This window comes from Agelaius tricolor, unplaced genomic scaffold, assembly GCF_023055355.1.
Source record: "Agelaius tricolor isolate 1412-34295 unplaced genomic scaffold, bAgeTri1.0.p SCAF_6, whole genome shotgun sequence".
Lineage (NCBI taxonomy): Eukaryota > Metazoa > Chordata > Aves > Passeriformes > Icteridae > Agelaius > Agelaius tricolor.
In genome coordinates this window covers 32,612,226-32,626,940 of record NW_027269266.1, presented here as the reverse complement: position 1 = coordinate 32,626,940, position 14,715 = coordinate 32,612,226, and the positions used below count along the sequence as shown (strand labels likewise).

The window sequence follows — 14,715 nt, the reverse complement described above, 5'->3', positions numbered from 1 at the left end:
CAGAAACCACCTGGGGCTTTGTAATGCACAAAGGAGCCCCTTTCCCAAGGACATGCATTACCTACATATGATCGTACCCAGTCAAAAATGTAATTTTCTTTGTGCTGTAGAGGAGGTGCCTGAACTGATTTGCAGTGTTGCTAGAAGAGATGGACAAGCCACCAAGAGACTCTACAGCAGTCTTCTAATAATGCCTGCCTTTTACAGAGACTGACCTCTTTTCACCTTGCTAAAAGCAGTAAGTAGCAAGTAATAGATCTTGTCAAAGGTTACTCTGTAGAATAACCTCTGGAGATATTAGATAGAGGTGTCCAGAGAAATACCACAAAGGTGCTGACAAGGAAACCAAAGGGATTATGATTAGGAAGTGTGAATAAGCTAAGGTTTCAAACATACTCAGATTTTGGTTAGAAATGCTGAAGTACAGGAAGGAAATGTTCTACATACCATCAAACCACCAAAACACACATTTGAAAAGACAAGTTAAAGAGCCATCATATGGAGATTAAATATTTTACATGGTCTAAGAAAAGCAATTCCACACAACTAGAATAAGCCAGAATTTCTTCCTCATCAAATCCTAGTATGTCAGTATGTCTCCTGATAAAAAATGAGAAACTAATCTGCTCAAAGGAAAAAAAAAAAAGAAGCCATACCTAGGAAGCATTAATTGTTCCTTCAGCTCCCTTTTAATCCATCCTGGAATATTCAAATTAATCAGAACTTCCACCAGATAATTCCCAGTAAGAGAAATCCATTTAAGTCATCTACCTTTCCCATAAAGAAGAAATATGTTTTAAAAGACCCTAAAAACCTAAGCCAGTAGCATAACTAAAAAGCATAACTAAAAAAATTTACTCCAATTTCTACTCCAATTTCTGAATTTTACCAATTATGCAATGACTTAATTCAAAAATGTCCAAGATATTTCTGACAGTATTCTTAATAGAGGACAGCCTCTCCCACATTTACTCTCAGCAAAGGTGCTATACCAAAACTTGGTTTCTTTCAGCCAATCTTTTTCCGATCCCGTCAGTTGATTACATTGATTTTGCAATGCCCTCCAGGGAAGGCAATCATCTTCCCTGTTCCAGCCAGATCAGACCAGACCAAGTCTTAGGAAATATTTGGGAGATGTGGCCAACAAAAGGCCTCTACCCAGCTATTTGAAGTTCTCAAACAACACAGCTTTCCAGGAGCTTGTCCCTGTCTTATATGCACAGACCATATTGTTCAGATAAGAAAGATAAAGAGACCCCAGCCTCCCAAGCCAAGAGCAGAGAAATGAATGCAGATAAACATGAAAGTGTTTGCATCAACCTGAAAGACTTTATTCATCACAAAAAAAAAAAAACAAACCTCTGAAAGATGTAGTGCCTTATGTCTTCCTTAATATAAATAAATTTTCAAAGGAGATGAACCTCATTTTGAAAAAATGTTGAAATAGAGTATTTTGACTTTTTCATATAATTTTCTCCCCTTTTATTTTGGCTGAAGCTACTCAGAAATTTTGATCTTTAACAGTGAATACTTTTAGGCCTCCATTCCCTTTTCAGTAAAATTCTTTGTGTGAAAATCTTTGGTGAGTATATTTTTCCCTCGAAAAATGTCGCTAGCCTGGCTGCAAAGGCCAAAGAGGCTGCTCAGAGGCCACCATCTTTAACTCCTGGCAACTGCTACTTGATTTAACTCAGGGTTGGATGGGGTGCAGAAAAAACCTTGTGGCCCAACTGTCTTCTCTACACAACGGCAAGGAAATCCCCTCTGTGCTAAATATGGGGCTTAGCAAGAGACAAGAGGCTCTGTCAGGACCTTGCTGCTTCTTCGACCATCTCACACCCACCATGCTTGAGAGCACAGGTAGAGTCAGGCATTAGGTGGAGAAATAAGTGGCATTTTAATGTGGGCACCAAAAGGTTGATTCTTTTTTAGCATATATTTTGAAGATGGTTAGTAGGAAGGCACTAGGTATGTGAGGAAAGTGGTATTCACAGAATTGCAAAAGGCCGGAAAAAGTACTCCTGTTTAGATTTTCATTTAACTCTTTCACAACCAACCTTTATAAAAAATGTTATTTCCATGTCATGGATCACTGGCTTTTACCTCTTTCTCACCTAACAATAAGCTATACAATTTACTGCTGTGTATCCTTTATTGTGTAAACACGAGTCCGTCTGTACAAACCAGTTGCCGAACTGCAGACTTGGTTTTTCTCTTAAAATTCTGTGATGTCAGGATACAAAAAAAATTGATATTTTACAAAATGCATCCTCCATGCAATACCTGCCCATTCCAGGTGCTAATGAGCACATACCTCTCTATAAATGTAGACATGGGCATTCGCCTGTCCAGTATTTTCTAAGCACTGGAGCCAATTGAGAAATTTGTTTGAAATCCTGCTTGGGCTTTCCAAAAGCACCTGAACTCTGGTGGCCACAATTTTATTAGTTGGGAGAGGATCTCACTGCCACAGTCATACAGCCACATGGCTCAGCAGCACTCCCAATGCCACATTTTTCCCTGTTCAAGGAAGGCCGTTTCCTTGAAAGAAGACATACAACAAGGACCTCTGCATATCCAGTATGTCAAAGCTACGCTTCGCTTGCAAGGCATCCTCAGTACATTTAAGCTATCTGACACCAACAGAGCAAACTCAAATTTAAAAAGAAAATCAAATCTATTTTCATGACTAGTTTGATAAAACAGTCATCATCATGCCTCTTATTGTCCTCATCATAAATTAATTTAGAATTAATTACAATGCTGAAAATATTTCTTCTAAGCTCCTTCTGTGCCTAAAAGCTTTCAGCCTGCTGAAAAGCTTTTGGCTGACAGTGCACTGACTCAAAACTCTGAAATGAAAACTGGAAGACTGACAGCCTAGAAATAGGCTGTCTCAATATTTTGGAATAGCAGCTTTTTGGCAAGAAAATTCGTATAGAATCAGACAACATGAGAGAGAAAATACAACATGTAGAGTCCTGACTGCTACAGAGAGAGCAATGTTTCCCAGTGTTTGCTTGTGTGTCCTGCAAGCTCCACTCAATTCAGATAATCCAGTAAGAGGTTCAGGTGTAAGGCCACTGCATAGCAGTAAAATAAACTATCTGGAACTCCTAAATTTTAGGGTATTATTAAGTTGGTTGACTCATCTGGAATCCATTGACTTTAACTGTTCCTGTTAAAAACAGACCAGTATAATTTTTGCTGAGGAACAAAGAAAAAAATGTTGGGGGGCATGCACATAGCTCACATAGCTGATAGCTTATTTTTTACAGGACCTATTTGACTACACATAGAGCTACATTCATTAGTCCCAAAGCTTTTTAACTTAACACTAGGGAATACAAAATCATTCTTGATAACATTAAAGGTCACTTTCAAAAGAATAAAATTCCCTATTTTGTGTAATGTAACAGAGGCCAGAAATGTTTTTCTCCGAAGCAGGATTTTTGTACCATTAAGGTATATGCAGAGCTCTTCACGTTGAAGGACTCCTTGAAGGCTACAGAATTAGAGCACATACTTTTTTTAGCTCTCTCTTGAGGAGCTGAAGCATATCTTGATTTTTAACAAAGAGAGCTTTACTCCCAATAACTTGTTAGCAGCTTGACTTAATGAAGAATTGAGTTTCATCTCAGCAATTTTACTAAACTTTGGAGAAAAGGTGCCCAATGACACTAGTCCCTGAGTGCTCTGAGCAACCATTGACCTCAGTGGGAATTAAGATTGGTCCTACTTTTGATTGACATGGCACCTTGCAGAATTAGATCCAATCCTCTTTCTTTCCTCCTAAGAATGTTTTTTTCCTCATTAGCCATCTGATTTTTATTTTGCTTTGACCAGAGATGAAATGAATGTAGATGTTTTGGTGCTGACAACCTCCCTGTCAAATTATATAGTGACTTCTCATGCTAAAACTTGTTTGTTTTCACACCATCATCACTGATGATCTCAGCACAGCAGCGCTTCGAGAATAATGGTTTAGTCAAACGCAAAGCCAGCAGAAGGAACATAAAACAATGTGTGCTTATATAGGGCCTACATAAATAGTGCTTTTTAAAAATGTTTGGCAATGAAATAATAGTTGTGGGTTTGTTTCTTTTTTTTTTTTTTATAAATTAACCTCTGGATTATTAGGGATCCAGAGACTTTGCACACCAGAGTGGTTATAGGGCCTAAAAATATTTGTTGTATCTTCTCACAAAAGAATATACACAGAAGATGCCCTTTGTGTGCCATTAATAATCAACCGTGGGCCATACCCTCACTCCACACAGTTTCAGAAAAGTCAAGCAATTTATACCAATTTCAAAAGAAACAGAGCTGACCCCACATATGCTGGGCCAAATGAAGAAAATTGGAAGCAAGTAAGTGTACATGATTAGGCCTGGGCAAAGTGTGAGTTGTACACAGGACACTGCCTATTTATCACTCTTTACAATGTTTTTCTTTACTCAAAATTCCCTGTTTATTGCTGTTTAAAAAACAAAATCAGAGCAGCTCAGGCAGTGATGACATTTTTCCCCCATTTCTCAAAGACTTTGTTCCCACTCTCAGGCCAGCTTGGGAGCTATGCAAGATGCTCGAGTGTCCTGGGTGTTGCTTTATGCAGTGCTGCAGACAAATACTCCAATTTATTAAAACTGCCGAGCCACAGTGCCTCCTCGCTTCTTTTGCCCTCTATCGCCTCCTTTTTTTCAGATGCTGAAAGAAAACCTAAAACCTCCACGTAAAAAATGTAACCGAAGTCTAAGGTGTTACTTCCAATTCACAGCTGCGTCGTTAATCGTGAAAGTGCACATCATATTTAGGAGCAGAATTATATCCTGCCATGTTTAACTGAAAAGCTTGGTGGGCTTTTCATCTATGTTGTGCAAGCCTGAGGCCAGAGTGGTGACTGTCACAGCCAAAGAGACACAGACAGATAGATGATGGAGAGTGCAGACTGCGCACCCACACATAAAGCGCGTGAGAGGAAGGAGAGTGCACGGAAGGAATATTAATTGAGCAGAAAATAAGTATTCTCAATATCCCCCTGCCCCCTTAAAAAGTAGCCACAAGATGAGGAGAGCTGCAAACATGTTCATCTTGGGGAAACAGCCGTCCCTAACGTGACATGTAAGGCTATTACTTCAATAATGGGACTTGCACAGTGCACAGCTGATAGGCTATGTTCAGAATAGACCCCGTGAATCTAATTTTCTTTTCAATGAGTATTATTGCAGTTGGTAACTCCACAGATTTCTATAGAGTTGCTCCAGATTTGTATCAGGGTGAGTGGAGAATTAGGCTCTACTATGATATTTTTGAAATCCACAAGAATGTAATTCTACTTACCCAGTCATAAAACCCATGGCTCTTTTGATCCTTTCTACTTTCATAGCAAATTATTTACAGAAGCTTGTCTTTTAAAGATTCTCATCAAAATGTTAGATTACTGCTTTCTCTCACTTTTTGTGAAAAACCATCAAGTACTCAAATTTAACCCATTTTCATGCCTGAGTCCATGTACTGCTTTACTAGCACTGAAGAATGAAAGGGCAGTACAGGAATTGGAGAAAGTGGTTTAAGTTTTACATCATTCATTTTGATCTCCCACTGCCTTTTTAAAATACTTTTCCGTCACACATCCAGTAAAAGAAATTTACACTGGACTTATTTAATAACAGATATAAAACAACTTTAAAGTGCTACACTGATACACTTAAGGATGGAAGTAGAGAAAAGAAGGAAAATTCCTTAACTTGTTTTTAACTACAGAATCCCTTCTTTTCCCTCATTTTGCGCACTCTAGAAAATTATGGAAGTCTCTACAGATGTTGATCCTGATCTCTTCATTTGCATATTTGGGAAAAATATGCAAATGCCATTTCCCCCATGCCCAAGTAATCACCAGCAAAATGAGCTTTTTTTTAAGTCACAAAAAATGAAGTTGATGTCGTGATTGAAATTATCATAAACCCTTAACCAAAATTTCTTCTTCCTAAAGCATTTATTCAGTAATGAAGTTAAACAACAGGTAGGAATAGACAGTCCTGAACAAAGCAATTGATTATCTGTTTCTACTCCATTGCTCCACTTTTAGTTTTTACAACCATTCTGAGAAGTTTCATATAAGTAAGATACTGGCAAGCCCAATGGCACAGACAGTGTCATTTCTGGACAAGCAGAATTCCAGGCTCTTTGCCATCACACACTCAGGTCACCTTTGGAGTTCCTGCTGGGCACCTAAAAAAGAATTGTGATAAACTCGTTCACTGACTTGACCAGAACCAAAAGCAGATGTAACCAAACCAATTGCCTAAAGTTAATTCAGGGTAGTACCTATGGAGGTATGATTTACTATTACAGAATCAAGGAACTGTTTAAGTTAGAAAAATCCCTTAAGATCATCAAGTTGAGCCATTAACCCAACACTGCCAAATCTGCTACAAAACCATGTCCCCAGCTGCCACATCTACACATCTTGTAATTACAATTACCTCCAGGGATGGTAACTCAATCATTTCCCTGGGCAGCTTATTCCAGTGCTTGACAACCCTTTTGGTGAAGAAATTTTTCCTAATATGCAAGATAAACCTCTTCTGGTGCAACTTGAGGCCATTCATAATGTAAAGCTCTGCACCTAGTAACAGAGCATTGCTTTTGAATAAAAGTTTTCTGAAAAGTTAAGTGAGAGTTATTTGGACTGGGAATGATTGCAAACTAGTTCGGCCATGACTGAATTACTGGTTTGCAGTATCAGTGCATGACCAAGTGACCTACTAATATCATCGTCCATATCTTGGAGTGTTTACTTAGCCAGAATATTACTCTTCAGGTAGTATTTTCAGCACTCCAGAACTGGAAGACTTAAAAAGACAGAAAAGTGAAAAAAGAGAGGGAATACAAGACACTAACATCTCAATTAATTGCTTGCTGCTATAGCTGCTCTATACAACGCATCCCAAATCCAGTCTCAGATTCTGTTTATTATGCTACAGAGCCCCCTGTGTTGAGCATATTAACTAGCATTCTTTACATTAGACCAGCAGGGGAAAAAAACTCAGATGTTAGATCTAGGAGCCCCTGGTCCAGGTTGATTTCCCTGAAAAGACAAATTAGTTTCTGGGTACAGCTCAGAAAAAGGTGGTGATGAACAATGCTGCCTTGCATGCAATGGGAGAGTAACTAAAGGCAAAAGCCCACAAAGTTAACAGGAAAAAAGGCAGCTTCCTCTAAATGAGGAAAGATCAGCCAAATTAATTACATATCTCTAAAGTATTAACTTTAGGCAGTGTATTTAAGGATGACTATTTGGAACCCAGTACATCCCTGGACAAAAAACATTAAAATACACAAACATACAGTGATTGGGACCAGACATTTCAACTGCATTGAAATGATGTGGTGAGTGGGGGCACACAAAGACAAGGCCCTTAGGAAGGAAAGAAGCTGAGATGAAAGAAAAGCAAGCTGCTTGAGAAAACCCTACAAAGGTTAAAAAGGCCATAGAAACTGTTTGTAGAGTTTATGTGTGGTAGAAAGCTGCAGGTGAGATCAAACCATGCCCAATTCCTGAGCTAGCAGAGGTCTCAGTACCCCAGTAAGAGCAATGAAAACATTCAGAGCTAAAGAAAAGCAGAATCAGCTGGCAAAGGTAAGAGAGGATTTGTAGGTTTTTTCCCCAATTAAATTCAAATCTCATTCCTTCTGGCTTCTTCTAAAGACATTGCCACAAAGTGGAGCCTTCTGGCCAAGTGAGGCTTCACCCCACGCCTTAAAATCACCTTACGTGGCAGGGCAGCACGACAGCGACATGAGCTGTTTCAAAGGAAGAGATTATTAAAACCACACACCTATACAAACACTGCTGATGACAGTGTCTCAAGGAATTTATTCTGGAGTAGTGTGTGGGACCAACTTCTTGAACAAATTCTCAAAAAAGTATAAGGCGGAAACAAGAACCAAAAGCAAAACATCTTTTAAGCTAAGGAAATTGTTGTAAGCTTTCAATGTTTTACTTTGAAAATCCTACAGCCTTCAGCAAAATCCTTGGAAAATCTCTCTGTGTTTATGAAATAGCATTTGATATCACAACCTAAAAACCTACAAACAAGTGCAACCAGCCCTTTCCTAACTCTCTAAGGGCAAATAACACCTGCATTTCCCATACAACGGCTAGTAAAGAAACACTGACTCTCAGTAATTTTAATTACAGACGAAAATGACACCTTAGTAAAAAATAGTAGATTAAGTATTATTTTAGAGTTTCAATTTTGCCCCGTTAACCTGAGCCATAACAGGAGCAAAATAATCAGTGCACAAAGTAACACAAGAGCTCCACGGACATAAAAAAATACAAGAGCTTATCTGCTTCAACAAGGCCTTTCATCACATATCCAAAACAGTAATTTTATGTATATTATGTTGTGCTCGTTATGTATACCTGAGACTATTTAAATAATTTATTTGATTGTATATGTAACCAAAACAAAAATTATTTCCATAACAGGATTTTGTTTTTACATGTCAAGTCTACAGAAGTTCATTTCTGTACTTAATGCTATAACATAGCTAAAGTTAAAATCCAGCATGATAACATATTGTCTGAGATCACTATTTTGTCTGTGGCCAAGAATACTACACCTTCAGAATTGTAAATTAGCATAGTAATATCACTTATTAGGTAGGAGGAAAAAATATGTTTTCATAGTTCTTATTCCAAACTGTTGCTTTAAATTTGTGATCAACTTCGATCATTTGTCAAGGCAGAAAAATGCAAAAGCCTTAAAAGTTCTTTTTTAAGGCTAGAGCCCTAAAAGCTCTGGAGCATTATAATTTGCTGAGATAATTTACCAAGAAATAAGGGTGGGTGGGGATGGAGGAGGGGGGAACAGGGGTTGAATAGCTTGCAGCATGAAGAGAGGACAAATCAACAAAAATTTTTTGAGCTATTGCAGAGTGACCTACCAAGCTCTCTGATCAGCCCTGAAGTTAGTACTTAGGACTGACAGAATCTCAAAGTATTTTAAATATTTCCACTGAGACTCCTATGTATTTGTATCAATGAAAGTTTACACATGAAAGATTAAGCCAAAAAGGCTGGCTTAGTTATATATGTCTGCCTATTAATTTGATTAGCATGAGATAACCAAAACAGAATCAAAGCAAAAGAATCACCTAGACCTGTGAAGCAGAACTGAAAGACTTGTTGCTTTATACATCTGCTTTTCCAGCAACTGTGTCTGCTGGGTAGAGTATTCCTGCAATAAGTTACAAGAAAAATCAGTGTTCGCGGGCCTTGAGAGAAAAACCCAGTTTGTTCCAATAATAAATCACATGGTCCTTAGTAATATTTTTTAAATGTTTGAAGTAAAAACAGTTTTGTTCTTCTTTTATTGCAAAATCTTGTCCTGAAATAGTTTTCTCATAATAAAGAGTTCATAAGAAAGACGGTCGCTGCAATTAAAATTAAAGCTAACAATGCACAGACATAGGTATAAACCCTCAAAGCAACAGGTTTACAGGAAATCCAGAAAGTCAACTAATGGCAGAAATTAGAGACACAGGATGACAAAAAGTAGAGGAAAAGTTCTTGACTAAAGAAATTGTTTTAAAAGCAACAACAACCTTGCAAGAATTCATCTAATATTTAAGATCCTCATACCCTGATTGGGAGCACAGAGACAGGTTTTTAGAGGGGGCCACAAGGAGACAAGTTAATAACCCAGTTTCAAATCATCCTGCAGCTCAGAGAGATTCTGCCCACACAGAGTTGAAAGGTTTAGTATGTAAGAGCAGCCTTCTGACGGCGCGAGGAGATTACCTCTCTCTTATCAACTCCAGAGTGAACTCCGGCTCTCACAGCAATGATCTTTTACAGAAGATTCCTCGGCACTGAACAGGATAAATGTGAGTGCAGCACATTTTAGATTCTCAGTGTGAGGAAATGAATATCAAATTTAAAAAGCACCTATTACTCTTTATCTGTGTAAGTCATTCTGCTAAGTGGTGATATAAATAAAATTACATGTACAATCTCGCTTCTATCTTCCCTTTAAATGTATATACGTGGTTTCTTTCCCCTTACATTCCCTGGGTTAAATTAGCAGAAGAGGAGTGTGATAAATTGAAGCTGAACTATAAATGGGTGTTTTGGAAGGGAGAAAAGGTTTCCGCTTGTTCTAAATGTGTAAACTTTTAAAAATATTGCAATTTTAAATCCTGGAAAAGTGCCATCCAATATTCACAACTGGCAGACAGCGCTTATTACCTTTTTTATATGCTATTACAAAACTTTTTGATTTTAAACATTAGCCCAACTATTCCTAAGAGTCTCCAATTAAAGATGTAACAATAGGAGACTACAGCCATTTCTTTTTCATGCCATAAGTTCATTATTTCTATTTCCTGTTTCACTCAAGTGTTTCTCTTAAAGTTTTGAAACTTTGATGATCTCCACAGTTGAAACCAAACATAAATCCCATGCAAGCTAATGGGACAAAGGAAACCCCCAAGTCTATCGACAGCAGTGGATACCACTTCTTCCCAAGCCATATATAATTGAGAGCAATGAAAAATCCCTGGTTAGTTATCATAAAAACAGGCTCCTTACCATAATCTGTAAAGCACAGTCAGGTCCAAGTTGTTTTGTTCAACCACCACACCAACTGTTCCTTCTTTTTAGTGACTTATTTAAAAGAAAGAAAAACACTCACTTTGCCAGTTATAGCTGGGGGAAAAACTCCCAAGAGCTTTCAGGCTTCATTAATTAGGGCCATCAGAACTGTACTTCATTTAAGCAGTACAAAACAGTGCAATCAAGAGTTATGTCCCGGGCTGTAGCTATCTGCCCCTCTCTCATTCTCTTCTTCTTTCTCTCACCATCTCTTTCAGTAAATGAGACTAATTTTTCCAGCAGCCTTTAACTCCCTAGATTAACTGAAGTGGAAAATGTGACTACAAACTCATAGCACTGTCTAGCCTCCAACCCAGCACAGAATCAACTTTGTTGTAAGTGTTGAAGGACACCTAGCAAGCTGCTACTTGCTAAGTTCATAACCCAGAAGTGTGCATTCACTCACAACAGGACTGCGCCATCTAGTCAGCTGCCAGCAGCAGGCTTGGGGAGCAGATGCCTCGGGATGCAGGGCTTTAGCCCTTGGGAATGTTCCGTTTCTTACAGATTCAATTGTGGTGCGGGGGTTTTTTTAATAAAATATCACTACTGAGATAATCCACATCTAGTTGATATGGGAAAATTTAGGCAATAATAGCGCAGCAAACTTCTACATCTATCTTTGATTTACAAGATAAAAGCAACTTTTAAATTAAAGAGCCTTTCTGCTAATAGAGCTTATTATGCCAGAGACAGGAATGATTTTCCTAGAAAGTTGTCCCTGTGTGCACGCCTATTATCTTTGCTTTCCCCCTTCCACTAATGAGCATTTATCTAAAGAGCCTGTTAATCCTCTGATGTGTGCTTCTGGTCAGAGGTAACAGTTTGAATAAAACCACTAATCACTTATCACTAATCACTGATCATTAATCACACTTTTCCCTAGTGCTTTGCGACCTGTACAGCTCCCTTTAGGATTAAGGAGTCACAAATAAGGAGTTTAGCCATTTTTTATTAAGAATTTCCAGCTTTTGATACCGACAACCTCATTCGCCACATGAAAGTTACAAAACACTGAGCAGGGACTTTCACCACTCTACACTTTTATATTGAATATAAACAGTACCTTTATGGAAGCATACCTCCTTCAGCAAAATTCCTACAAATTACCCTACATTTTTGCATTCAGCTCTCACTTTCTACCTCTCAATTTTATTTCAGTCCAGTTTCTGGATTATCCCCATATATCTCTTACAAGAAAGTTTTCCTACACCACTGTTCCTTGACGCACTGCTACTTGTCCAAATGGCCAGACAAGGAAAGTCTGGTGCACACCAGCGGGTGAATCTTTCTTTAAAAACTGCAATCTCAAGAAAAGCCCAAGTAAGATGCTTCACAGTAATTCTTATTCTTCTGTTCAAGCTTCAATTTCATCTAGCTAAGCACTGTTTCTTACTGATAATATATGGAAATCTTCTAATCTTGCTGCTTAAGTCACTTCTCATATTGGACTGGATTTAAAAAAAGAAAAGAAAAAAACCAAACAACATATGGACATTTCATTTTCCTTTATTTCTACCCCCATCTCTGAAACTACCTCTCTCTTTCCAATTATAAAGCTTATATTGAGCCCTGGAGATGAAGGATCACTCACCATGCTCGGACATAAATAATAGAGGAGGCAGAGTTTAGCAAGTATTCCCCTTACACTCCTGCAGCTCTTATCGTCCTGAAAACTTCGCTGGGGAGAGAGAGACCCCTGTAAGAGAGGACAGTAGCGGGGGGACGCGGAGCTGGAGGCAGGGGGATGATGAGCGGAGTAGAGGGGCTGTAAAGGGAGAGGAAGGCTGCAGAGGGGGGACCTTGTCAACACTCGCCCCCTCCCCGCACCCGAGGGCATCAGAAGCGGAGCATCAGCCCCGCACCGGCCCGCAGCATGACGTAAGGGCCGGCAGCAGCAGCCCGGCACCCGGGGTGTCTCACGGGGAAAGCGGCCGCGCACCACCCCGCGCACCGCCCCGCGGACACCGCCGGCTGCTCCCGGCTCGCTGGGAAGCACGGCCGCCGCCGCGAAACTTATCCAGAAGTTTTGGGGGCGGCGGGGAGAGAGGATGGCGGGGCAGCGCGCCGCCGAGCTGTCATCGCCGGGAGCCGTCCAGCCCGCCGCGGGCGCGGGGACTCCGCGTTCGCTCCGCCGGGAGCTGCCCACCCGCTCGCTCCGCTCGGGGCAGCACCAGCGGGGTGCTGCTTGCGCTCCGCGGCAGCCGCCCCATCTCATCCCATCCCATCCCGTCCCGGGAAGCAGCGCGCAGACTTCCCAAACTCCCCGAAGTGCGGATGGGGAGTCCGACTTCCCCGCGTTTCGGCGACCGTGCGCTCCCGCCCCCGCCGCTCTGCCCTGCCCTGCCCGACCCTCCGCGGGACGCGGGGTCGCTCACGCCCCTCTCCCCGAGCACGGCGGGGACGCGGAAGCGGCGGGACCCCGCGCCCGCGACGGAGACCGGCGCTGCCGCCTGCGGAGCAGATGCGGTGGCGGAGGGCAGAGCCCCTGCAGCCGCAAGCTGCCCCTTCCCCAGCCGCGCACCCGGCGCTGCTGCTGCGCTGCTGCGCTCCGCTCCGTGCGGGGCGCGCTGCGGGGCGCGCCGCTCGCCGCGCCGGGCGCCTTCCCGGGGCAGCCCCGTATTTTTAGGAACTTACCGCCCGGCGCGGCGGGGACGGGACCGGCAGCGCGGCCGGAGGAACCACGTTGGACTGAGGGACGGTTACAATACGTTCTATTTAGAGAAGCATTACATCACCCTCCGTGACGTCACGTGGGATTCCTGAACTTCTAAATCATTGCGGTCCGTGCCGGGCGGGGGGGGCCGGGAGCGCGGGGCGGGGGCGCGGCCTCGGGCGGTCCCTCCCCCGCGGGGCGCTGGGAGGAGCGGAGCGGAGCGGAGCGGGGGTGAGTCAGCCTGGCAGCGGCGGCCCGCCCCCCGCGTCCCGGGCACCCGCGGGCTCCGGCACCGATGCCCGGGCGGGAAGGGGCGCAGCCGGGCCCGGCGGGCGCTGCCAGGGGAAAGCGGTGTCCTGGCCGTGCCGGGCTCCGGCAGGCGCGGAGCCTCTGCTGAGTGACAGCCGCAGGGGAGGCCCGCGCTCAGCTGGGACTCGGGTCCTGCAGCCCCGAACTCTTTCGGGTATTTTTGTTTGCTCGAGTTTCTTTATCTAGAAAATGTTTAAAGAGTAACGCGGTGCCCGACAAGGGAGGAAAAGCTCCGTCCCGAGCTGCAGCCCTGCGAGGATGCGCCGCTGTCCACCTGCCCAGGTGTGCCCGGCGTCCGCCGGGCAGGGTTTGATGCCGCGGCGGAACCCCAGCGGCGCTGGAGCAGCGCAGTCACAAAGAATCTTAGCTGATATAATAAGAGTGTCTCATTGCTTTTTGAACATTTAAACATTCTGCATCTAGTTGGCAGTGTCTCTGAGTCGTCGTCTGGGACGCTTGCCGGTGCCAAAGTTATTGTTCCACCCCGTAACTACTCCAGTGCCTCCTTTTCTGGTTTTTTTTTTTTTTTTACTCTCAGCCTAATAATGCTCCTCAATAGTGCCTCTGGCACCTGGGTCTGGAGGCTGTTACTTTGGCACTTGACTCCACACTGCAGTTATCCAGGCGGGATTTGTATCAAAGATACACGATTGAACTGGATTTAGCAGCTGATTCATGCCAGGAGGTATGACTTAATTCTGATGCAGTGTTTTAGCACCTAAGCCTGAAATGTCTCATGAGGAAAGCTCAGTGTTTTGAGGGTCTCAGAATCTGCAATGGCTTGCTCAGTTTGGTTTTTCTCTGATATTCCATTAAGAAAGGAGAGAGTAATACAACACACATTGCCAAAATCAGGAACTACTATACAAATGGCAATAATACAGCACTTTACTCCCAATAATACCATTCTTTTGCAGGTTTATATTAGGCTGTCTAATTATCATCTTCAGCTTTTAACAATTCACTGGCACTTTATGCAGGATTTAGGCAGATAGAAGCGAATCCTATCAGTGACTGATGATAGGTTTTGAACTCATTTAACTCCTTAAGATAAAGCTCAATGATGCTGTCACTGTAAGCCTTCGTT

General features: G+C 42.2%; 1 protein-coding gene across 2 annotated transcripts in view; it reads right to left on the bottom strand.

The window, feature by feature from the left end:
* CREB5 (cAMP responsive element binding protein 5) overlaps positions 1–13,394 on the bottom strand; it is a 257,845-nt gene extending 244,451 nt beyond the window's left edge. Inside the window, exons 1-2 of one of the 2 annotated variants that reach the window (XM_071429255.1) lie at positions 13,301–13,394; positions 12,258–12,344 (exon numbers count right to left, since the gene is read on the bottom strand). In XM_071429255.1, the coding sequence (XP_071285356.1) occupies positions 12,258–12,260 (3 nt within the window). In that variant the 5' untranslated portion in view covers positions 12,261–12,344; positions 13,301–13,394. The remainder of the gene's footprint in view (positions 1–12,257; positions 12,345–13,300) is intronic. The other variant, XM_071429256.1, reaches the window with a different exon arrangement.
* Between the last annotated feature and the right edge of the window lie 1,321 nt (positions 13,395–14,715).